The sequence below is a fragment of the Vidua chalybeata genome, chromosome 12, assembly GCF_026979565.1.
Source record: "Vidua chalybeata isolate OUT-0048 chromosome 12, bVidCha1 merged haplotype, whole genome shotgun sequence".
In the NCBI taxonomy this organism is placed as follows: domain Eukaryota; kingdom Metazoa; phylum Chordata; class Aves; order Passeriformes; family Viduidae; genus Vidua; species Vidua chalybeata.
The window spans coordinates 13,765,316-13,790,792 of NC_071541.1; the positions used below are offsets into that span (position 1 = coordinate 13,765,316).

The window sequence follows — 25,477 nt, forward strand, 5'->3', positions numbered from 1 at the left end:
AAGCACCTCTAGAAGCCAGAAGGGAGATTTCTTTTTTAAGAGCCATTGCCAATTTGCAGGCATGTAAAAGTACAGGCCAGGACAATCCAGAATTTTAACGTTCTCAAACAAAACTTGAGCCTTCTTCTTGGTATTCATCAAAAGGAAGATTAGTTTTGAACATTTGAAATTCTAGTTACAGCATCAAAACTGGTTTTATTTCAGTTGTATTTCAGACAGCTGTTAAAACACAGTTCAAAACAAGAACATTAACTAAATATTTGGTTAACTCAAACTCAAAATAAGCCCTCCAAAATAAGCTTTTCCAGAGGAAAAAAACTAAAAAGGAAGCAGCTTATCTCATTGTTGGTCAGCTTTTGTCTCCCAAAACAGTTTCACATACCACCCCCTGATGTTCTGATTTAGTTCCAGCAGAAATTGTGACCACCTGAAGTTCAGTGCTGCTGGGAGTTTCTTTACCCCTGCCCTTGTCAGCAGCTCCCTGGAAGGATCAGAGAGCCCATGAACTTAAAAATCGCCCTGTGAGAGGCTGTGCAGTTCTCCTGTCTTAAAGAAACTTCAGCTGGGAGAAGAGCACAGTAGGTTTATTTTATAAACCTATAAAGTATAATTCCATTCAAATTAGCAGGTAAAAGAAACTGTAATGTCCAGAGAAAATAAGATGTGGCAGAATAACTTTTGAAGTAGTAAGTTTTAAAAATCCAAAAGGTGAGAGAGCAAGGAAATGCACTGACCACTGCTGGGCATGTTTGGAATACAGAATCAGCTGTTAGAGACATAAAAAATCAGCTAAACTGGAAGTATTTTAGATTAAACAGGCCTCTTCCTACCTAATTACACTCAAGTCAAACTCAAGAAAGGTGGGAGTGAAGAGGATAAATGGGGTATTTGCCCTCAGTTAGGTGTGTAGGAGGCTCTTCTTGTGCAATGATGCTCCAGGGACAGGTCAGGCTGAGCCAACACTCCTGACCTAGCACTGTCCCTGCTGAAAGCTCCATCACAGAGCAGAGGGAAGAGTTAATCCTCATAAAAAACATGCATGAATTCTCTTTACACCTCTTTTCATTGAAATGCTTCTGAGCACTTCAAAATGAAGAATCACACAGAGATGATAGTCTCTCTCCTCCTCAAAATATTGATAAATGACCATTCATTAAATGCCTCCAAGAAAGCTATTAACAGGCTCCTCCTCACTGCTGCTCCCTCACGCTCCACAGATGGAGCAGAGGAGTTGGCATCATTCATGGAATGGAAAAAGGAGGCAGCAGCTTGGAAAACTGCTCTGCACAGGCTGAGCAATCTCTAAAGGAAGAGATCTTTTTTATTACCTAAGCATTAAAACAAATGAACACAAGGTTTCTGAAAACAGGTTTATGTTACATGAACAGCAAGTTATAGTGCATCTTCTCAAGAGAATATTTAAAATCAATTAAAAATAGGTATCAATAAGCCCTCTAAAATTGATATGACACCGAACATCTATCATTTCTTTGACATAAAAGTACCAGTATTTTTTTTATAATTCCAACAAACAGATTCAATGATATGTATTTACAATATGAGATCAGAATCCTAATTGAAAATTGAGAAGATGACAGTTGTGCAAGTGAAATTCAGTTTTAATTAAAACATTAATATTTGAAGTGACTAGTTTAAATCCCACACTGAACAGAAAGTTCGACAATATGACTTTGTTAAAATAATTAATGTTAATGTAAAGCACTAAAATATGCTAATACCCTAAAACACTGATAAGAAAGAAGGATAAATGAGACTAATTTATCCTACTTCATTCTTCCAAAACTACTTTACTGTTTTTTTTCTGCTGTCTGAAAAACTATTTTATGTTGATTGCAGAGACTGAATGGTATGTACTATTGCAGTGAAGCCTAATACTAGAACTAATCTGTGAAGTGGCTGCATTTCCTTGCTTTATTTTCACATAAATGCTACACAGTTGAATGCACTATCTTTAAACACTTTTTCCTTCTTTTCTTGGCACTGGAGGTGAGACTATCATAATTGTCTCCTGCAGCAAATGCTTTGAAGTTTTCTTTACAGGTCTTAATTTTTTGCCTTTTTGTGTTAATGATGACTTTTTCTTTTTTCTAAATTTGAACTTCAAGAAAGTCAAGAAAGATTTCCTAAGACTGACTAGACCATGGATTCTTTTTTTCCTTTAGCATACAAACAGGCCAGGCTTTTAAAGACAGACAAAATCCAAAGATGGTTGAAGATGTTTACTTTTTGTAGATATTTCTTTCAAACTGTACCCATACCATGAAAGCTCCACGTTTGCAGGGCTGTAGCAGAATTTTTTCCAGCAGTGACGAGCTGGGAGCAGGAATTCCTGGATATTGCACATCCTGTACATGACTCCCTGGAAATCCTGGCAAACACATATCCCCTGAAACATCTCCCTGAAGTTTTCACTGGTTTTGTTTTCATTTGCTCCCACTGAGCTTTTCCATGTTTCACCTCTTCCCTCCTGCCAGGACCTGTTCTGACAACTCAGCTAACCTGGGTTTTAGGACCTATGAGAGTTAAATATTTCATCAATGCACTTGGGCTCCCTGCTACGATTCAGAGAGGTCTGCAGACCGAAAAAACTAACTTCCATTAACGCTGTCTATTCCATATTTATTCCATTACACACATAGGGCAGGAATGAGGTAAACTGATTGTACCTATTTCATTAATTCCTCCTGTTTACCAGCAAATGCACATGAGGACACTCTGAGCTCTCACACCACAGCCATGGAATTGGAATGAAGGTTAAGGAGAAAAGAAGCCCATCCACACTCCAATAAAAATAGATTTTTTTTTTCCCCTTTCAAAACTCATAGCAGTATCTGTTTACAAATACAAAAATTTCCTGGCAAACTCAAAGGACTGAAAAGAGAAGCAGCAATGTGAGATTTAGTTATCTGCACTAGAATAGGTTTGCCAATCCCTCATTTGTTGAATATCCTAAATTCTACACGTTTACCAAAAGCAATCTAGTCTAATAGCAATAAAGAAAAATATTTACTGTGCCTTTAAATATTCTCCAAATCGTGGCTATCAAGGTTATGTATTATGCAATTGAATACTCCTCTGTCAGTCGATTGCTATCCATCTTTTCATTTTCCAATGTATCCTAATTTTCAAAAAAAGTAAAAAAAAAGCTCTTGATGCTTTCAAGAACACAAATTTATTACTGACACACGAAGAAGACCAGTAAAACGATGAGCAAGTTTAAATGACACCAAAATTAAATAGCAACAATTACAGTTAAAATACTAAATGTGAATACAAAAATATTGCTGCAAACCTTTAATTTGTTAGTGCTAATTAACACAACTGTAGCCATCTCTCCTTTATTCATTATGTCTTTATTCTGTCAGTTAAAACTATTTATAGTGATAGTGGGTTGATTCACCATAATTTCCTCCCACCCACAACCATCTATAATTTTTTTCCCTCAGTAATTTTATAAACTTAATGTTGAGGTTCTTTTTTTTCATTTCCATCTGCAGATTAAAAAAAAACCCCTCTCTTATTATATTTATAAAAAAAATCAGGGGTCAATACAGCCCCCATTGAGCTGCAGCTGTAAAGAGTGCACATTGATATTAATTTTTCTTCTAATTCTACAGATGCAAATTAGCTCAAGGAAGAAACTTAGTTTATTCTATCTTTGAAGAAGTGAGCCCAGAAAAGGAGCATGTTTTGGCATTAAAGACCTATTTCTATTATATTATATGAATATAAAATATGAATGATTGTTTGCTTCTCTTCTCAAGAATGCCATTCCCGATCTAGCCTTGATCAAAGTGATAGAAAATCAGAATGAAAATACAGTGCAATAAAATACACCATGGGTATTCAAGCCAGTGCACATTTAAAACAATCTCAAAAAAAAAAAAAAAATCAGTTCAAAATTCACCTGGAATATTCCTCACTGTTGCCTCGAATAGGAAGGAACTCACCACTAAGTTACACACTAAAAATAAGTTAAATTCCAAGTACACTCAAGGAAAGATTAAAGTATTTGGAGGTGGATTGTAAATAAAGCTACAATTATTGACTACAGTATTCAGTATGAAATTTTTACTGAGCTTTCATACACCCTATGGAAATCTTTTATAGTGCTCTGAATAAAGAAGCACTCCTTAGCAACTTTCACTCTCAGCTTTGAATTACTTGCCATGATCTTTTGCACTCATTAACACATCACTTTAAATAACAATTCATTTATTGACCAGGACACCAATTTACCAGTATTTGCTTGGAAATATCTGAATGCAGAATGTGCTGTTTAATACTTTCTTACGTATATATGTACATATACATGAGGAAAAACAATAGTAAATTGCAGCTGTTGATATGGCACATATAAACCCCAAAATGCACATCTAAAGATCTGTACCCACAAAATATACATGTGCATGCTAAAATGTGCACACCACATATGCATATGAGTAAGCACAAGCATCTCAAACACATACATTACTTTAACTGTGCATAAACCATATCATCCTAATAGTACCCAAAAAAAGCTTAAAGACTGGTGTAAAAATCATCAGTGGAAAAAAAAAATATCCATTTCTCTTCATTGCAAATGTTTGTTAAATGTAAATGCTGATATTCTACTCCTTGGAAGAACATTTGTCTGCATGTGGAATTTCATGATAAAAGGCTTTAGAGTCCCAGGTTTCTCTAGATAAACCCCGCTGGTTTACTGATGCATGAATGCACTGAAATTGAATTACTGTACAACAGCAATTACTTTTCACAGTACAGTTATAATGAGAATCAGCTTTACAATGAACACCAGGTAGCTATAGTAGGAAAAGTTAATAAAAAGAAGCCTCTTATTTGCATTTTTCACTGCAGTAAGTGTAGTTGCCTTAAAGAAAAACCATCCTTAACACTTGATTTGCCATCATAGCAGTGAATCAACAATCATTTTTATAGCACCTCTATATTTGCAAGGAAATATTAATGAAAATCAAAATTTTAGTACAAAGCTAAAATTATTATAATCGTTTTTCAAATATTCCCTAATAACTTGGTTATCTTTCATTTTGCTACATTTTTCTCTTTCCTCTAGCCTTCAATTTTTCCCAATATGCCAATAACTAGGAAAAGTAAAAGCACCAAATGAACAATTTTAACTCCACCTCTTTTTCACTATCCAGTTTGTTGTCATGGTCATTTGTTACTGAGCATTATGTCACAGTCCTTTGTTCCCATTCAGTTTCAAATTAGTCAAGTCACTGAAGTATCATAAAACCATCTAAAAATTATATTAAAAAAAAAAAACACAGGTAACTTCAAGACTGATGAAGCAAACTTCCTATGAGTGAAATAACTAAAAGTCCCAGAAAAACAGCAATACCTCAAGTGACAGCAGACGACACAAAGGTCTTGAAGGGATTATTTGTGCTTGGCTGTAAAATTAAAACAACTGCTGAACAGTGCAGGAAATATTTCTGTGTCTGTCATCTTATGGGCAGTAAGATATTTCCCATCTCAAGCACTGTAATATTAAAATTAAACGGATCCATTTACCTTTGTTACAGTTAGAAACAAAACACCAGCAGCATTGAATCAAAACCACAGCTCAGGGATTTTAATTTAATTCATGTCACAAATACTTCAAAATAAAATACAAAGTTGCCTGCCTGAAATTCCATCAGGTAGAGCAGCATTAGGAAGGAAATAGTTAACAGGAATATCCTGAACTGATATAAACCCAAGGTAAATAGTGAACACTGGGGAGAAGGAGGTGGGGGGGGGGAAATGTTGCTTGCAAGGTTTTCCATCAGTAAGTAGATGACAAAAGGTTATATAATTGGTTTAGTACTTTCAGTTTTCCATTTATCTTATGTATCTGACAGAACAAAAACAGGACAATCTGTGATAGGATAATTGCATACTGAAGGGTAATTCAAACGGAGAATGAATATGATAAAAATCACACTGAACCAACTAATCAGTATGAAAAGCAATGAGACAGAAAGATAAAAATTCATCCAGAATATTAAGGGGGAGAAGGGAGAAGAGTTCACATGTGATTAGTAGCTTCAAATAAGTTCATATGTTTGAAAGCATCAAACAGAACCATAAAAAAAAAAAAAACCTCCAGAAAAACTCATTCTTCTTGGCCTTTTCTACAAATCAAACACTTTATGTGCTTTGAATTTTTGAACATCTTTCAGAGTGCTACATCTGCTAATACCTGAAGAAGTATGTTTAGCCCAAAATGCTTTTGGATAAAACATTTTAATCAACAATGGATTTTGATGTGTACTTGAAGCAAATTCGCTCACTCGTGTAGGGTAACAATTTGGGCTAATATTGGAAAACATTTTCTGAGTCCTTGGATTTGCAGCCTCACGATCACTTCCCCATTATTTCTAAGGCTGAGGGATATTTTGTATGGTATCCTTCATTTAGTACTTCATCCAACATCACCACCAATACACCTGACTTATTACTCTGAATTTTACATTTCAGTGCTCTTGCACAAGTTTCCATCAAAAGTTTATGTCAAAATTCAAGTGTTTTAGAGACAAGATGATCCAGTACCAGGATGGAACAGAACTCTTAAGTGTAGAGGAGTTTTCTAATTCCCATCTCACCTCCCCAGATATGAGGGGAAAATTAGTTGTGATGAACCAAGGATGAAATTTATGCAAAACCTGCATTGTACCAATGGATTTTGTACTTCTCAGGATGCAAATTACCAAGCACTATTTACTACCAGAACAGAATGGGTCACTCGTTACATCTCTAGCATCAAGAAGGACCAATTAATATAATTGTGCAAAAATTAAGAGCTAAATTGGAAAGTACACTAAACAGATCATTTCTTAAAAGAGGTGACCCTGTCCAAACCACATTTTTAGATTCCTTTCCAAAGCTAGAAACCTTCCAAAAAGGCTCTGGATTTCAGTCACTTTTTCCAGCACTAAAATCCATTCACTCAAGATTACACGCATGGTTTAACTTCACGGAATTTGGGCTTGTTTTTACTCAGAGCATGGTGGTCTATATTGATCCTGTACTTTTTTTCCCTCCTTAGATAAAAACACCATCTGTATGAAGAGACCAAACCTGTTCTAAACATTTGTTATGAAGCTCTAATTGAGACACAAACTGCTCTTCCCCACCAGCACTCCTCCCTGATGGAATTCTATTCCCTCACCAGCCAAGTGCGCAGCTCGCCGGTCACTTCTCGCTCTAAACAAGTGCTGCTCCAAGAATGCTTTGTTCACATTATGATCTCAGGGGAGCAGTTTTCTCTGCAAAGAAACAAGAAGAAGGGTCCACCCCCTTCCCCAAGTCAATATTCTTCAGGCTTCTGGAAGCTGTTGCACACATATTAAAGTGTAGTTTTTCCTCTGAAAAACACACTGTAAAAATAGCATTGCGGGGTTCCATGTTTATTGTCTTTCTCTGCTTCCCTGCCAAGTGAGCTCAGTTTTACAAGCTGAAATATGTTTTACTTCACTGCCAGCCCTGAAAATGCAACCTCTTAAACGTAGCCAAATTCCTTCCTCCCTTTTGCACCATAACGAATAATACAAGGCTGAGGGTGGAATTGTATCCTCAGTCACACAAAAGGAATCCCTGTCCTTGGGTGATACCTCCAGCTCTGCAGTGCAGACAGGAGGATCTTCAGCTCAATTGAGCAGCTAAGTCTGGCTGAAATAGAGCAGCTGAATGTAAACAGCATCACCATAATGTCCTGTGAGGCTGCTGACAGGGGTAATGCCACAGGAGCTATTCCAGGCAGTCACCTCAATTTCTAGCAAAGAATAATGCAAAAGGAAAACTACAACAGGAAGATTTTTTTTTTACATGTTACAATAAACTGCTATTTGATATAAGAAAACATTAAAATCTGAACTTTTATTTTCGTTTTAGAGTAAGCCTAATAGACACCAAAGCTATTATGAAAGGAGGATCAGAATGGAGGTAGAAAAATACAACAACAAAAAAAAAAGAAAAAAGCACAAAAACTTCCAGACATACTAGAGTAGTCTAGTTATTCAGTGATCATCAATGTTTTTTTGAACTAAAGAACAATTGTTCAACTCAGACATTTTGCTGCAATACTATCTTTATAAGAGTGAGCACTGATATTAAGTCTGCTTTGGTTGGATAGTTTAAAGTCTAACATTTTAACCATATGCACTTAGGGTTTACTGCACACTAGTGATATTTTACAAACTCATATTGGAAATTGGTAGTCCCAATCTCATTGCACACTTACATTTATCTATTGATGGCATAAATAATTTAAATATATTCTCTCGAACACTGATCCTAAAAAACTTGTGAATGCTTTAACATTTCCACTTCAGCACCTTCAATTGCTAGTACAGCCTTCAGAGCAGAGCCTAAACTATATATTTAGTTTTACATCATAGAAGGAAATAGCAGCTTGATCTGCTCCTTACCCGTACGGCTTCAGACTTCTTATGAAACATTTCTTCCATATTCTTTGCTAACTTTTTCACAAGCTGAAGGCCATCAATTTCTTCTATTGCAACATCCTTCTCATATTCTTTGTATTTCTGGAAGAAGAAAAGAAAAATAGGGAAAAGTTACTCACAGGGAACCAGCTGAAATTTTGACAACTAATTATTCGTTTTATATTACACTTTTGCTGACATTCTTCATTTATCTGATGTTTATTTGCGTGACAGCAGGCTGCTTTGTGCCAAGATGCTGTCATGGGGAGAGAACAACTGGATTAGAACCAGAAATCCATTTAAAAAATAATAAAAATATTTATCTCATGCACTGTAGGAAAACGATAACTCTCCTTCACAATGTTTAAATTACTCTTCCCCACAACTAAACAGGAGCCAAAATAAAGGTAATAAAAAATCCTTGTATCTCCTCCAAAAATCATGTAAAAATAGTGATATGATTGGCAATCCCTATGCCTTAGCAACCTAGAATCCTCCTCCTGAGCTGAACTTCCTGTAGATGCCTATTTCACAAGCTTTATAACAACACTTACATTAGGAGTACTCACACTGCAAGCTTATCTAGACATGCTTAACTATTCATGCAAAGAAAAGCCTAAACAAAGCACATCAACTTGAGCCTTCATCCAAACACAAGCATCAAAGCATCCTTTATCCAATATGATGAGCATTACCACGTTTCACAGTGTGAATAACTCTCAGAATGCCTAAGCACTAAAAATATATTCAAAACAAGTTTTATCCTCTATTTTCTGCATGTCAATACTTTTTTCCTCATCAGTGTTTATAAGGAAGTTTTGTAAAAATTAATTATTAAAAACAATTTAATGCTGAGAACATTCTTCTTCCCCACATTATTCCACTGCAGCCTGTACTCTAAGAACTGTTGGCTTCCAATGGCCATTGTTTGTCCCTCTCTCTCTAAAACATGCCCAGCTGTGTTGAACTGATCAGTGCCCATCAGCAAACCCTTCACCTGACCACAAACCTCCACCTCCACGGCACAGGGAGGGAGAAGGGAGGCACGCCTGCCTCCTGCCAATTAGCCCTGTGTGCCAAAAATATCTCCCCAACCTCTGCAGCAGACTCCTGGGACAACCCACAGTGTTTGAGTGAATAAAATGAAATGGTATAATTTTAAAAAATTATCATTAAAATTTGCCTGCAGAATGATGATTCTTGTAGAACTCCAGAGAGACAATGGAGAACAAGGTGACCAAAAACAGTGGTTCAAAGCACCTGGATGAATCTTAAAATGTTCAAAACAGTGAATAAGCCAGGACAAGTTATGTGCTGGCTGGTGATGCAAGAAAGGACTCTTTTGTTAAGAGAATGCCTACACATGTTGTACCCATTTCCCCAACAAAATTAATTTTCAAGATAGACTGACACTTTGTACTTCCTTTAAACTTTACACTTCTCTGTAAAAATTTGTGTGAATGCTTTGATAATGAAGCAATACTTAATAAAACATAATTTGCAGACAATTTTGGAACAAAGTTAAAAATACAAAGCAAATATTATGGGCAATTTTTTAATATATGTAATTTCAGCAATAATTTCATTTTTCCACATTATTAACTGTCATTAATCTCTAGTTTAAGACCTTAATAGCAATCTAGCAACCTAAGAAACCTCAAACAAACCCCTTGCATTTTACTCCCTCAAGGCAGGCAGGGAGATTTGATCTCTTTGATCTCTGCTTAGATACCATCAACAGAGTTCTGATTTCAATTCTTGAAGTCCACTTATGCCATTACTAGAGATAAAAAGGATTTTTCTAAAATAGAAAAACACATTTTTATTTTATATAAGAACACAGTAGACAAGAGAGGCAAATGCAATTGTAACAAACACCACGATAAAATGCAGTAAATGATCAGTAAACTGAAAACACTGCCAGTTAATTAATGATGTCAATGTCTGTCCACATCCCACAGGACTTGAAGCTTTGGAGAATTTAAAACAAATCAAGTACAAATTTGAATCACTTATTTCCAGCTGCACAGATCATGTTCAACATATCACCTCCTGATAAAAATGTTTCCTTTAAACTTGACCTTTGAGTTTTTAGAAAGTATTCTAAAATGCATCACTTGAAGAGACAGCTTTCAGGTCATCAGATTTATTGATTTAAGCTTTGCCATTGAGTGAAGAAAGCCAGGCAATTATTCACTGTGTTTGCCTGAAAACTGAATGGAACTGTTGAAATCCACAACATTTGCTAGGCACACAGAACCCTACCACATGGTCTATTAGGCTCTTGTGAAAGCACATTAAAAAGCCACACTTCTCAATGTTGAGTAACTGGTGCTTTTGAAAACTAAAAATAACTTGCACTCAAAAGAGATGTGAATGATTTCTTAACTCATAATTTATAATCTTATAATTATGCCAGTTCATAGTAAATAAATGCATTTTTTCGTAATTCAAGTGCCAAAGTTCCAACACAAAGGAATAAATTGGAAGAAACAGAAGATATTATTTCAGATCTATTTGAAAAGACCCCAGATCTTGCATGGTGCGCAAGTCTACTCAGTTGCTGGAAACCTTCAAGAACATTTGCAACAAAATTTGGAGAGCTTACGTGGTCTGCAAACCCTGGCAACTAAAAAGGTTTATGTATTACATATTTCATATTTGAAATTGCAGCGCCATAAAAAAAAAAGCACTTTATCATTTTGTCAGCCATCATCAGAAGGTTCCAAAACAGAAAAATTATGTGGCTGGAAAAAACTTCCAGCTGTTTTTGCTCTCCTGGTGCCTGGAGAGGAGAGGTGCCAGCTTAACCTGGGTGTGTCTGTGCCCTCAGTGCTCACTCTGCAGGATGCTGAGATTTTGATTCCACTTATAAAGAACCTGATTTTATAGCAACTCTCAATGCAAGAAACCTGAATCACTCAGGATAGTGAAAAAACAAAACAAAACCACAATAAAACCACAACAAAGGCCATTATTAATACTGCATTTTCTTCCTTTCACTGCAGGAAGTGACCTCCAGGTCACTCATCTTTTCCCACTACTAAATTATTACATATTAAATTTGGGTTTAAGTTTCAATACATTAAAAGAGCAAAGACATAGTCCCTCTGAATTAAATTTGATTTTTTTTATAAATGCAATTATTATATTTTGATGTCATCTGGAGAAAGCAGCGTGGCACTATTGTTCCAGTTAAGCAAAATGAGTAGTGGAAAAAACCAAGCTTTTGGGCCAAGCTGGCCTTTATACTCTAGACTTGCAAACTACCTTGTTGTACTGCTGCTATCAAGGTGCTCAAACAAGCAATGCCTTAAATTACCATTTCCCTTCCTGTAAAAATAATGAAGTTGATGACAAAGTTGTTATTTTGTTTTATTAAAAAAAAAAAATCAGCACTTAGGCTTTTTCAATCTTCCCTAATTTTATTTCATTAAGAGATACTGATAATTCTCATAATTTGTAACACAGGCAATAATACATATCTATTGTTATTAAAAGGAGAGAAAACAGCTCTAACTTTGCTATAAACAATTGACTTGCTTAAAAAAAGAGTATGAAATATTAGAGGCAGAGTTGGAAATTTCTTCTGATAAATGAATTTCCAATTGTCTAGAAGATGAAGCAGGTACAACTTCTAATTTGCTGCATTATAAAAAAAAAATGCTTGAAATGCTGATTCTGTTGGCTTGCAAAAATCAGCATTTGGTAAGAAATTCTCTAGAGAGACAAGAACATTTATCATTTGAGAAAGCCCACAAAAAATACATTATTTCTTCGGTATCTGTTTTGCCAGATCATTTCACATAAGCACCGGGGAAAGACACACAGTATTTCACTGTCAGAACCCTTAATGCTTTTATGTTTTTCACTGGTTTAGGCGTGGGGGTTTTTTTCTTGGTAAATGATCATCTAGAAATAACAAACCAAAAAGCTATCTGTACAAAACTCAGATCAGAAGTGTTTAATGCAATCTAAATATTTGGCACTGAAAGAACAGCACAAACACACACAAACCCAGAAGAACAAAAAAAATAACAAAGAACCCCCCAAACAAGCAACACCAAAACAAAGTCAAACCACAGCAAAACCCACAGAGTCTGAGTGACCAAGGCAGGAAAAGAAGGACACTCCTGGAGCACGACTGTTGGCTACAGCATGATTTTTTTTCCCCCATTTTTTAATTCTAAAGAGAAACATGGTATTTGTGCTCCTACTTGTATCTACTTCTATCAAGTCTTATCAAAAATCAAGATATTCACCTTTGTGCTGTATACAAAAATATTTCGAGTTACTTACATGTGTGCACACCATTCTTAGTCTCAGTCTTTCAAAAGGGCTCTGGTTGCTTTGTACATCTGCAGAACACTACCCATTTATGATGAAAATTCTTCCCACTCCCTGGGATTTTCAGAGCCAGTAAATACCACTACCATCCTGATTAAAGAAAGGAATTCGACAGGAATCTTGCAATAATACTTTAAAAGTCATCTCTCTGTGTTGCCCATTTGGAGCTGTTATTTGCCTCTGAGGTGCATTCGTAGCTCTATTGCACACACTTCACAAATGTTGCTGGTTGAGAGATTTTGTCACAGGCATGTTAAAACTATATGTGCATATATACATTTTATGTTTTATAATGAAAAAGCAGAACCAGCACGCAAATGGCAGATCAAATATCCAATCTATCCATTGTTTCCATGAAAAAATTAAATGTGTGTTTACTCCATGCCATTTTCAAAAAACCACTTTCAGATGTTCAAGCCTCAACATTGCTAATGTAAAGAGAGATTGCAGAAACATACACTTTTGATTAAATCACCAACTTTTGATTTCAATTAATATCTCTGGCCCAGCAGAAAGGCTGTGCTATGCAGTGCTTGAGCTGTTTAGACTTGCTTCACTCCCTCTGCCATGCAAGTCCTAACAGCGACTCCCTTCAGAGAGGCAGTGCTGGACTGAAGGGCCACAGGAGTTAATAAACTTATTAGAATTATTTTGATTCTATATTTGAGATATCCCAACAATCAGATGTAATTAATGAGACTGAAAGGCTGCAAAAAGCTTGCAGCTGATACAATTTGCAGCTGTTAAAGTACTTTCTTTAGTTACAGAGTCAAAAGTTATGCCACAGTCCTGACCGTATTCTTTACCCCTAAATGCATGACTTTATCATTGAAGTTGACTTTCCTAGCTGAAGTAGCCTTGAATTTTTATGTCAAATTCTTTTAAATTGTAGAGATCTGAAGGTTGATAATAAACTACATTTCTATGCATAAAGAAATTCTTTTTTTTGACTAATCTATTCTTCATTGCAATCTAACATTACACCCCTTCATTTTTCTTTCCTCCTCAATGTATAACAATTTTTATATGTATTTTTTTTTAGTACAACTGCACTTTTTTTTTTTAATGTCATTTATTCAGGTGTTTTAAAAAACCCTTCCTCTTTGCACTTTATATAGGTTTTGGTTTTGTGGGCTTTCTAAATTATAGAACCCAAAACCTGCCATATACATGGAGCAAACTCAAAATGTCTCATTAGTTGCTGCCTTACCCCATTAACAGTTCTGTTGAAATTGAAAAAGCCTATGCACAGAGCAGGGACTATAACAAATCATGGCTTTGGGCTTTGAATCAAAATACATATAAATTAGTCTTCATCTGGAAAATTTATCACAGCATTTAATAAGACAATATCCATATTCAAATTGATGGGACAAAACCAGTGACAGTTCCAACCTTATGTGGCATGAGCTCTTGCAGTGCTCTACCATATAGCACACATCCCTTCTGCATGTGGGAGATGGTAGAGCAATTCCCAGGAGAAGATTTAAAATTATCCAGCACAGCCTCTGAATGCCTCATTAGAGCTGAGGGGTCACTAACCATGTATGCACTGCTGGAATAAACCCGACTGGAAGCCAAATAAAAACCCTTCTCCAGCATCACACGTGCATGTGAGGGGGAGTCTGAGCTTTTCCACTGAGCAGAAGGGTACTCAGATGGCACAGGCACAGCAGAGTTATCAAATACAGATGGTGCACTCCTCCAACAGACCCATCTGTGAATCTCTTATTCCTACAAGACTTTGTATTTTCCCCTTATCACACTGACCCCGTGGTGGGGTGGTTTTGTTAGAGTGCCACTGTTACACTGCTATCTGGTCCTCCTGATTCTAAAATGTATTCATTCAATGAAGCAACTTTAACAAAATAAGCAACTATGGATTTTTTATTTTGTTGTTGAACAAAATTTTAGTTTAGAGTTGGTAAAAAAATTTACAGTCACAGAGTTTCAAAGACTTTATAAAATATGTATCCATCAAAATCTCCAGGTAGAAGAGGATATTGGGCTATCCTTAAATTCAGTGACGTGCCCAACATCACACAACAGTTCAGAACTACAAAGAGAACGAGCTTCCTTGGTTATTCTTCCAATGCCCTGCTCAATAAACCACAGTCAGCTTTGTTAACTTCCTTTTGATCTGCATGGCAAGATTAATCACATCAGCACACTTCTCCTCACCTTGACATTAGAGAACTCCTTAGTAATTGAGAGTTTGTGTTACACCACATTACACACTCCTATTAACCTTTCCTGAACCTCCTTGTGTTGATGAAATCCATCAGCAATGCCCAGTGTGATGGCACACTCGTTTTCTGCAGAGAAATTCTCGCTCACTTCATCAAACAAATCCTAGGAGCTCTGGATTAGCCCATCAGATTTGACTCTCATGCACACTGGTGCCTGAGGAACTCCTGGTGCCTCAATGTCCTGTTTGGTTACTTCACAAAATACACTTTAAAAACAAAATATTGGAATAGTTTTTGCAGACTACTTTACTGTGATTAGCTACTCAATGCTGTACCTGGTATGTTATAGCCAAAGATCAGCTGTCCTGGGAAATTTGTCACCATCAACAGACTTGACAAGGATAGTTACTGCTTTCCTTGCAAAATAACTTACACATTAAAATCATTGCAAGGGCACTATTCCCCCAGCATATTTAATCTTTACAAAGATATTGACTTCTGACCTATTTTTACCTCATGGCTATACATAAATGCCACAAAACCAAATCCATTAAAGCATTAAGCTGAATGATCATCAAAACCAAACAACCCAACTCCTGATTTAGCAACACTGCTCTGTGAAATGCCACACAAGGTGTCTCCTTGAACTTTCCACAACTAGATATGTTTATGTCTATCTATATATAAACACATATAGTAACTATATAACTGAAAATACCATGTAAAGAGCATTAATTGGAAGGGTCTTCAATACAAGCACGGTTAAAACAGCTAAGCTAGTGGGGGAAGATAAAAGCTACTCTACCACATAGTACTTTTCATCACAACTACAATTTTAGAAAAGCAGTCACATTGATGAGGCATAAATTATAACATCTAATCAATAAAAAGATAAGGAAACCTCCAGGAGGTTCAAATGCTTGCTCTTTGAGATTAACCCAGTATTTTAACTTTTACCCAAAGTAGCTAATGAAAAGAAAATCACCACAAATGGGTGATCCAAATAACTAGTTAGGCAATCTAATTCCAAGCAAACAGAAATTGGAAACACACTCCCATCTTTGCCTTTAACTAAGTAGCTTTGGTCAGTGCTAACCACAGTAACAAATGTTTGGGAATGTTTGCCTGGCTGCTGCCTCCAGAGCCCATGGCAGAGGCACCTGGGAGTCCTTCACAGGAGGGGCACCTCACCAGCTTTCCTGAGTATGAATTTAATCATAACTGAAAATAGCTGAAAAAGCAACTATTGTCTTGCAAATTCTTTCAGACATCTGAAACATCTCCACAGGCCGGCGAGGATGTTTCAAGAGCTAATTAACAAAGGCTATTAAGAGCTGCTTTGGAAATTTATTTCACAGAAGCTGTCTGTACAATTACCCACACCTTTGCTTCTATTTTAGAAAAGAACATAAAGCCCTCATTTAAACTGAAAAAGAACATTCTGGAACTGCCCTGGAGAGTCCTTTTTCCATAAGGCTGTTCTGGATACTCTTGAAAACTCACTGCAGCATTTCATATGAACTGCTTTTAGATGAGGAACAAAACACCTATCAGTATAAACCTGCAGAATTAAAGACGATCCAGAGGCTGTGTTCACCCAAGGCAAAGCCTTCACTATATTTTCAGGCAAAAGTAAATTAAAAGCATGAACAACTAATCTGTTCCTCACAAAACACTGAAGCAATCTGAGAATGCAATCCTTTCACCCTGGACACAGCCTAAGCCACTGAAGATTCAGAAGCAGGCAACCTGACAATTCACTGCCATCGCCAATTCTCAGCAGGGATGAGATACTACAACATTTTCTTTTGTACACAAAGCTGCATTAGTCTTCTCCAAAAGCCTCTATGGTCGCTGGAAACAAGAACACCTGAAAGAGACAACTTAATTTGTGCTGTAAGGTCATAGGATACAACCACAAACTAATTCTTTTCAATCAGACATTCTGGTAATTCTCTTTTTACTCCTCTTATCACTGAATGCCTCTTTCTGTCCTTACTGTTCCCCCTCGACCTATGCCTGCCTTACACTAAACTCTTCTACCCGGTTTTGCTATTTCCATAGACTTTTATTAGACACCACTTATTTTCCATCTAAGAAAAATTACACAATTGGCTTCCCACCCTTCATGGTTGCCCCTAAACGAGCAATAAAATAAAATGAGCAGCCAAGAAAACTTGAAATAAAGTGGAATGTATGCAGAAGAAAAAAAAAAAAATTAAGCATGTTCCAAGACAAACCTTTGCTTAGCAATATCCATGCCTTTTGAGAAGGTCCAAAAGCACTGCTTTTAAGAATCTCTCATAGCTTTTGTTCCTCAGAAAAAGAAACACAATCTCCTCAGGACACAAATTATGTTTTACATTGTTCTCTACCATGAACATTTGTCTGCTTGGATACCTCTAAACCATTGTGTGGTACCTTCAACATTAACTCTTAAATGAGCTTTATATTTCATTGTTTGTCACTCTGAAGGACATGGCATTGATCCCTGCTGCTCTGGCTCATCATTGCACTTTTCTGTACGCACCTGATAAAAGTATTTCTATTGATTTAGGGCTTCAGAGAGGTGTCAGAACACTACAGATTAAAGGGGAATTGTAATAACAAGAAAAAGCAAAACATCTGAATACCTGAATTTAGGTACCTAAATTTAGGCTCCCAATTCTTCAGCTCATGACTGAACGTTAAAAATTACTATGTTTTCAAAAATCTGGACTCCCCTCAGTCACATCAAAGCCAGTATCATCAGTCTATTCTCAGCATCTGTGAAAATCAGACCACCTGCATGTGGCCTGAGTGCAGATGTCTTGAAAAGAAGTCAGTAAGTTGCCCATAAAAAAAGAAAAAAAAATATTTGGGAACCTAACTATAGCATTTGGCACTGCCTGGAAGTGTGAAAACATATTTGTGGTTTTGCCACACAAGCTAATGCTTTTTACTTCCATATGTGATTCCCAGTCACTTATAAAACTTCAAAGAAAGAGTACAGGATGGTCAGCCTTTCTGTATCCTTCTAGAGAGCAGTATATCCATCATGATTTCCTTCAAAGCTTCATAAAACAAACTGGTAAATAGACAAGGACAAAGAAAGGGTTGAAGTTCAACTGCCAAACCACCCTTAATCCAATATTTAATAACTGCCTTTGAATGGCTGTAATATGATATAAACAAATGCCCTGTACAGCAGAACTTGTGCAGATCCTTTTCTCTTTGGACCATTTAGCTATGAGAGTCTTAAATTGGCATCTGGCATGCTGGCTGTCAATATGTTTTTCCCTCAACAGAGTTTTTTCACTCTCACACTTTTAAAAATGACACTTGAAACCTCATTAAGGAAAAATCCTGTGCTTCAAAATCCCAGCCAGAATTCTGTTTGTAGCTCTTTCTTTCATTTGCTTTTTCTTTTTTTTTTTTTTTTTTTTAATTTGTTTTTGGGGTTTTTGTTTGTTTGCTTGTTTTGGGTTTGGGTTTTTTTTGTTTTGGCTCTTTTATGAAAATTGGATGAATACTCTAGACAGTAGTAACCTTTGTACCATATCATACCCACATGTAGGCCTTCTCAAACATCACTTCAAAGAGTAAATAAACCCTAAGAAATTTCAAATGTTGCAGAGAGGACTGAAGTACAGCAGCCCCAATCTCTGCCTTTATTTCCTCCAAAACTGAAAACTCAAGCTGGTTTTATTAATAGCACATAGCTGCCTAATGATATCACCTTCATCAAAACCTACCATCCAAAATGGACCAGATTCAGACCCTCTACTCAGAAATTTGTGCAGTCTCTCACCTGTACTACAAACCTGTCCTTTTCTCCTCTCTCAAAAATCCGACAAAACTAAACAACAAAATAAGTTGGCTACCAAGCTAGAGAAGATTTATTTTTGTGTATTCACAAGTCAGTACCTGATCAGATTGGAAGTATTTCAACAAATCATCAGCTTAGTTCTGTTTTTGAAAACTTAAAAGAAATTTGCCCAAATTAAATCTGAAGCAAACCTATTTCAAGTTAAAACGCAGGGCACATTATTTTTTCTACTACGTAGAGAGTTTTTTATGTTCAGTTAGCTGTAAAATACGTACACAAACACGGGATCCTTGTCACAGCACATGTCGCAGTTGAAACAGCCACAATACACAGAGTACCCCACACAAGTTCAGAAAGCTTCAGCCCAAACACAGTAACACCAGACCTCTTCAGAAAGCTTCAGGTGTCTGCCCACACAGAGTAACATCACTTCAGAAGGCTGCAATGGTCTGCCCACCTTGTTCTTCAGCCCAGCCTTTTATCCCCTCATGTTCCTGCACTGCACCTCTGTGCCCTCTGCTCCCTTTGGTGCTTGCTCAGAGCCCCTGGGCACTCCATGGCTCATTGCTGTCAGTGCTGCTCACAGCTGTGCCCACTGGGGATGAGGCTGGGCCAGCCCCATCCCAATCACCACAGACTGTGCACCTACAGATGCTTATTCAGCTTTTTTCTGATTCTCAAAAAGAGCAGAAAGGGTTTTTTGTAATTTAGGAATTCATTACCTTACCAACAGAGACCATCTCACAGAAAAAGCGTATTACCCATAGTAGCACCACAACAGATCATCAACCTAGTATATAGAAATAAACCATCTAACTCCAGAGTCTGTAACAGACTGCACAAACAAATACATTTATCAGAAAAAGTCAAGAGCTTTGGCACTAGAATGGACCCAACAACAGCTTTGTTTTGCTTGGTCAATAAACCACTATTAATGATAATGTATCTATGAATTAAAGATGCATCAATCTGCATAGCAGAGGATAGAAGCCATGAATAACAGCCAAATCAATACTATGAAGTTGTAAAGAATACAGTGTGCTCTCCTTCAGGCTAATGGTAATTAATTTACTTTCCCTTCCTTCACACATGAGAGGAAGCAAGCAGAAGAACACAGTACTCACATAAAAATTTTTAATTATAAAATAAACACATATTGTTATCTCCTTACTGTATCTTTTCTGTTCATACGTTTAGAGCACTTAAAAAAATATTACTTTATTTGCACGCAGAAAAAAACAGCTTGTGTTTTTGGGAGCATATGCACATACCAGCTGATATTTTCAAGTACTGCAATTTGAAAGTTTGTTTCTTAAATAAAAGATCTTGCTCTGGTTGGGTTGTTTGATAGTATAAATACCAATGCCTAAAGTTACATTTCTGCAGCACAAATACTCTCCTAATGAATGTACCTGTAGAAATGTTCTAAGTCTTGTGTGGTTCAATATCCCATAATGGATGGCCTTATCACTGAAAACTACATTTGCTTATGCTGCAGCTTAGTTTTTTTTATTCAACTCCACTGTTAATTAAATGCCTTTTCTTTGCAATTGAAAAAAATACAAGGTTTAAGTGATGACCATCTAATAGAGGCATCCCCTTCTTAGGGAAAAAAAATATTTGGAGGTCCTGTTAATCCGACAGACTGTCTCTGGACCAGCAAGCTTCTAGGAGAGGAAACAAGATAAAGTTTCTGGTTCTCTGGTTTTAAAGAGAGTTGCTTTCTAAAGAACAGAATTTAAATATTCATTGTGTTAAAGCTCTTCTAAGTACTGTTTTTGTATAAAGTAAACCTTTGGCTGCTGTGATTAACAGTGCATTTTCACAGACATGGAAATTAAAGTTTCCATTTTTAAAATATATCCTTTGTGACAACGTTCAGCAAACTGCCATCAACTGCAACTATTTCATTGCTTAATAAAAACACACAATCTCACTAAACCTCAGAACATCAAACAAAGGCACCACAATCACAGGTCATTGCAAGGCAACCTATTGATAAATTCCTCAGTGAGCACCACAAGGCAATGACCTTGGTGAACTGCATTCGGGCCTCTAAGCAGCAGAGTAATTAACATATACTGAAGTTAAAATCACAAGTGGTGCTATTAAAGCAGGCAGAGCAAGTCAGCACATAAAGATAACTCTCTGTGAATTAAGGTCTCGGTGGTCATTTCACATCCTTCCGTGGTTCTGTGAAACTGCTGCCCCCGAACACAGAAAAACTGAGTTCTGAGTCTGAGCTGACCTTGGGCTTTTCACTGTGTAAGACACCCGAAGTGGGGTCACATCTCCATCTTGTGAGCTTGCTGAAAGTTTTGCTGTGAAACAACATAATGCAAATAACCAAGGGAAAGGTACTCTCAGTTTCCGACATCAAATTTTGTCATGTTAACTTACTGAAAATTACAATTATTTAGATCCTCTTTAAGCTCTACCCTGCACTATAAACACCCTTAAATTTACTTTCCTTTTTTTCACAAGAACATAATTTGTCCTTTATTATTACAAACATACAAAGAACAGTGTACAGTGATAAAATACAATTGTGGCAAGTGGACATTGTGTTTGCATTTGGAGGCATGGCAGAGCCTGTGCTGCCTGCACAGCATTGCCAGAGGCACACATCTGTTTGTGCAGTTCTAGTTCAGTAGTTTAAGGAATGAAGTATCACCTCATTACAGAACTGCCATGTATGAGTGAATTTGTGGAGCTTGCCCTCCTCACAGTCAGACAGTTCTAATCTCCTTGCAAACCACAGTGGCAGCACAGAGATGGAGTGTTAAGCTTATCAGGCCTCATCTGTACCATCACCTACTTAGTTAAACCCAGGCCATCCATTTCTCTGTCATTTCTTTGTTCCTGAGGTGCCTGAATGCATAATAGCCACTGGCAAAAGATGCAAGATATCTTTAAAGACTTCAATAGAACACCACCTACAATTTTTTTTTAAACACAGACTGAAAACAATTCACAGGGGCCATTTTAATCATGGGTTGCACCACATGCATTTCTTCTCACTCTAGAATTCTAACTTGTACAATCACCACATAACCTGTTATACAAAGTTATTAATTTATTTTATATTTACTTTCAATGCTTGCATAGAAATTCCTGACTCTGAAAAAGCTTGCATTCCTATCACAGAACTGAAGGGTTCTGATAACTGAAAATCCTACAGCACAATAAAACCTACTCAATATTCAACCACTCTTTTTGGACATCATCAAGTCTCCTGTCAGCAGGCAGACTCTGGGAGGGGCCAAGGGGCATAAAAAGCAACTGCATCCTAAGCCTTGGGGGCTTTTTTGAACTTGCTTTTGGAGCTTATGCTTTCATCTTGTGGGGGGGTCTGTTAGAATCCTACGCGTTTTGCCCTGGCCCCAGCCTATCTTTTGCCTCTCCTGCCCTCGCTGGCTCTTGCTCGCCCTCGCGCCTGTCCTGCCTCCCTGTGTCCCTGACCAACGTCCTGCCTGCTTCTCTCTGTCCCTGCCTGAGCCACCTTGTCCAGCCCTGCCCGCTGCCCATCCAGGCTCCTGGCCCTGCTGCTCTGTCCCCCCTCAGCTCTGCCCGGCCACGGGACATGGACAGCACTCCTGAGCTCCACTTCTCCCTCTGTCTCCTCTCTCTTCCCTCTCCCCCAGGCCTTGTCCATTTTCCTTCTTTTCTGTCTCTTCTAGCCCTCTTTCATTTGGGAAACTCCTTTTCCATCTCGTTTTCGTTAACAATAAACAGTTCTCAGATACAATACTTGCCTCACTTGGCTTAATTTCGTCCCCGACCCATCCATTTCTAAAATAACTCCTCACAGTTTCCCACTGCAGTGTCCCAGTAGAACGTGACAGATAGCTACACCCAAACTCTTCTAAAGGGCGTTTGAACATGGAAAAGGTCATTTTACACCAAGAGCCCAAGCCTGCCTGCAACACTGCACTAACATTTGTGTGGGTTCCTGAGCTTTATTTCTGCTTTAATGGTGCCTTCATGCATCTCTAGAATACCCTAATCAGATGGATGCTGAATGATGCCTTAGCTGATAAGGGAATGTTTTCTAGCTTTTAAAACAAACAAAAAACTGCACTGTTCATAATTTGCTTTTGGCTCATTCTTCAAGGTTTTCCTGTTCCAACTGGTGATGAAAAGTCAAACCACAAGAACACTGCCAATCAGTACACCTATGCAAGTCTGAAAAATAAAATTATACATTTATAGGGAACAGTGAAAGGGAGCATTTAGCGCAATAAATTAGAAAATTTTGCAACAGTTTACATCAAAGAATGTTACTTTGATTTCTGTCTGTTCTACAGTTTTCTGTCAATACTGCATTTGAAAAAAAAAAAAATCAAGAAATAAGCATGCAAATATTCCAATCACACCCCTGGCCCTTTTATATTCTTGGTTCAAATGAAGAGTGTTTGGTGATTGCTTTAAAAGAGATTTGTGGTTGGCAGAAACTTCTTCCCAAAACAACAAATAGAAAAATCACATGAACCCACTTGCTTAACTATCTAAAAATCAAGGTTTAGGGGTCTCAAGGTTTGAGATAGGATAAATTAATAAAAGAGCCACTAGAAGTCCTGACAAGACAATATTTCTAAATAAAACAGTGGAGTAGAAAATTGAAGAAAATGCAGAATATATACAGAATATGCTAAGAGTATCTGAACTCTGATACTCAGTACTAGAAATGAAAACATTCTTCAGCAAACTAACCTTTTATCGTATTGCCATGCTTTCCAGTAAAAACTTAACTATCAGTTACCAGATTTAGAACTCTTTGATGACCCTGACAGCTGAGAAAATCTCTATGCGTTAGGATCTCATGGCAGAACAGACAGAGGATAGTCAGATTGCCACCATGTAGTTTTGAAGAATGAATCACTTCACCCTAAACAGTCTCTCTCACATGTAGTGGTTACAGAAATCACCCATCCTCTATCCCTGTTGGTGAACCGTTGATATCTCACTCAGAATACCAGCATTAGATTATTTACTTCTCCCCATCTGGTTCTGCTGGCCCAGTGGGCAGGATTTCTTCTAGAAAAGAAAAGCCACATGGACAGAACAAGGCGAGTTTCTGTGAGGCCCTTGTAAAAGTCTCTGGTTATTGTGGGAGGACAAGAGGAGATGTGCCAAAGCACAAAACAGCACAACTGACAGAAGATAATGCCCCAGTGCAACTGCTCTTGGACATTTTACTGTTATTGCTTCTGTAATGCTCATCCCTTTGTTCCATTAATTAGCATGCATTGGCTATAATCCTGCCAAGAAAAACTCTTTGTTCCTACATAACAGTTCCACTAACAAGCAGAAACATTTCACAGATTCTATAACAACAAATGGGTAAAGGTCATAATCAGCTGGTCATCCCTGGCTTTCCTTGGAACTCTTCCATAATCCAAATTCTATACAGTATCAGTAAACAGCATATGAAAGGATCAATAGGTTTAGAAAATATATACATTTGCATGACTATTAGAGCCTAACTTTTGCATATTTTCCATAATAATGTAATGGTTCCCTTCTGGTGTAAGAAGGTAGAGGTGGGTTTAAAGGTTATATATCTGGACCAGGAAAAGGGATAAAAAGGTCCTGTTTTGCACAGTACACTGAGTGAGAACAAAGCACTTGCTAAATGACAACTGGGAAGACAACACAAATCTCCTGAGCACTGCAGCTGTCTTCCCTGCACTGCAGCAGCCTTCTGATGGAATTATTTTAACTTTTCTGTTTCTTCATTTCTTCATTCATAAAACAAATTAAATTTGTGTTTCGGGAATAGTTTGATGCCAAAATTGTTATCATTCTTCAATATCCTTGTATAGATAAGATACATAAACATTTAAAATACATTATTCATTTGTTCACTAAAATATTTACAAGATCTTCTGAATTAGTTTAAAAGGACCAGGTATTAGCATACAGCACAGAGCAAACTAAATAAGAATGAATAATATCCAAAAGTACCATTACATTTATTTCTACCCCAGTTGGCTTCTTAACAAACCAGATCATTGAAGCTGCCTCTGAAAATTGAGTTCCCCTGAAAATATTTTGGCAAATAAAATGTTTGCTTGTTTCCTAAAGCAGCACACACATTAGATATACAATACTTCAGACTTCCTTAGTGTTCCATTTCTTTCCCAATAATTTATAGCATCCATGATTACATTCCTAATTACTTGTTGTTCTTCCAGTTACTGATCCTGACTTGTCACCCTTTTTCAGGGCTGAACTGTAAAACAATTCCCATATTATTCCAGACAGAGTTTCACAAGTTGCATTAGAAGAAATAATTTTGTTCTATGATAAAACATCTTCTAGACAGGCAGCATGGACTCATACTTCATTTTTTTTCTTTTGAATACTGTACTTTTAATTCTTTAAAGTAAGAGCTACAGTACAACTCAACTCTGATGTCAAGTGTCCCTCTACAGCAGCTTTAAATTTTACTGTGAACTGTCACATTATTAATAATTCCTTCAGAATTCAGCTTACATTTTATAAATATATATTGAGAGAGAGAAGAAATGTAACAATCATGCTTTGTAGTTCAAATATTTCTGAGATAGACACAATCTGCCTAGTTTCCAGAAAGTTACAGTAAATAATAAAATTATCTATAGTATTAGGTTGCAGAGGAAAGAAAAACTCAAAGAGAGCAT

General features: G+C 37.0%; 1 protein-coding gene across 1 annotated transcript in view; it reads right to left on the reverse strand.

Moving 5' to 3' along the window:
• Positions 1–25,477, reverse strand: part of CACNA2D3 (calcium voltage-gated channel auxiliary subunit alpha2delta 3) — a 389,950-nt gene that overhangs the window by 299,558 nt on the left and 64,915 nt on the right. Inside the window, exon 3 of the mRNA XM_053954145.1 lies at positions 8,454–8,570. Within this exon, the coding sequence (XP_053810120.1) occupies positions 8,454–8,570 (117 nt within the window). The remainder of the gene's footprint in view (positions 1–8,453; positions 8,571–25,477) is intronic.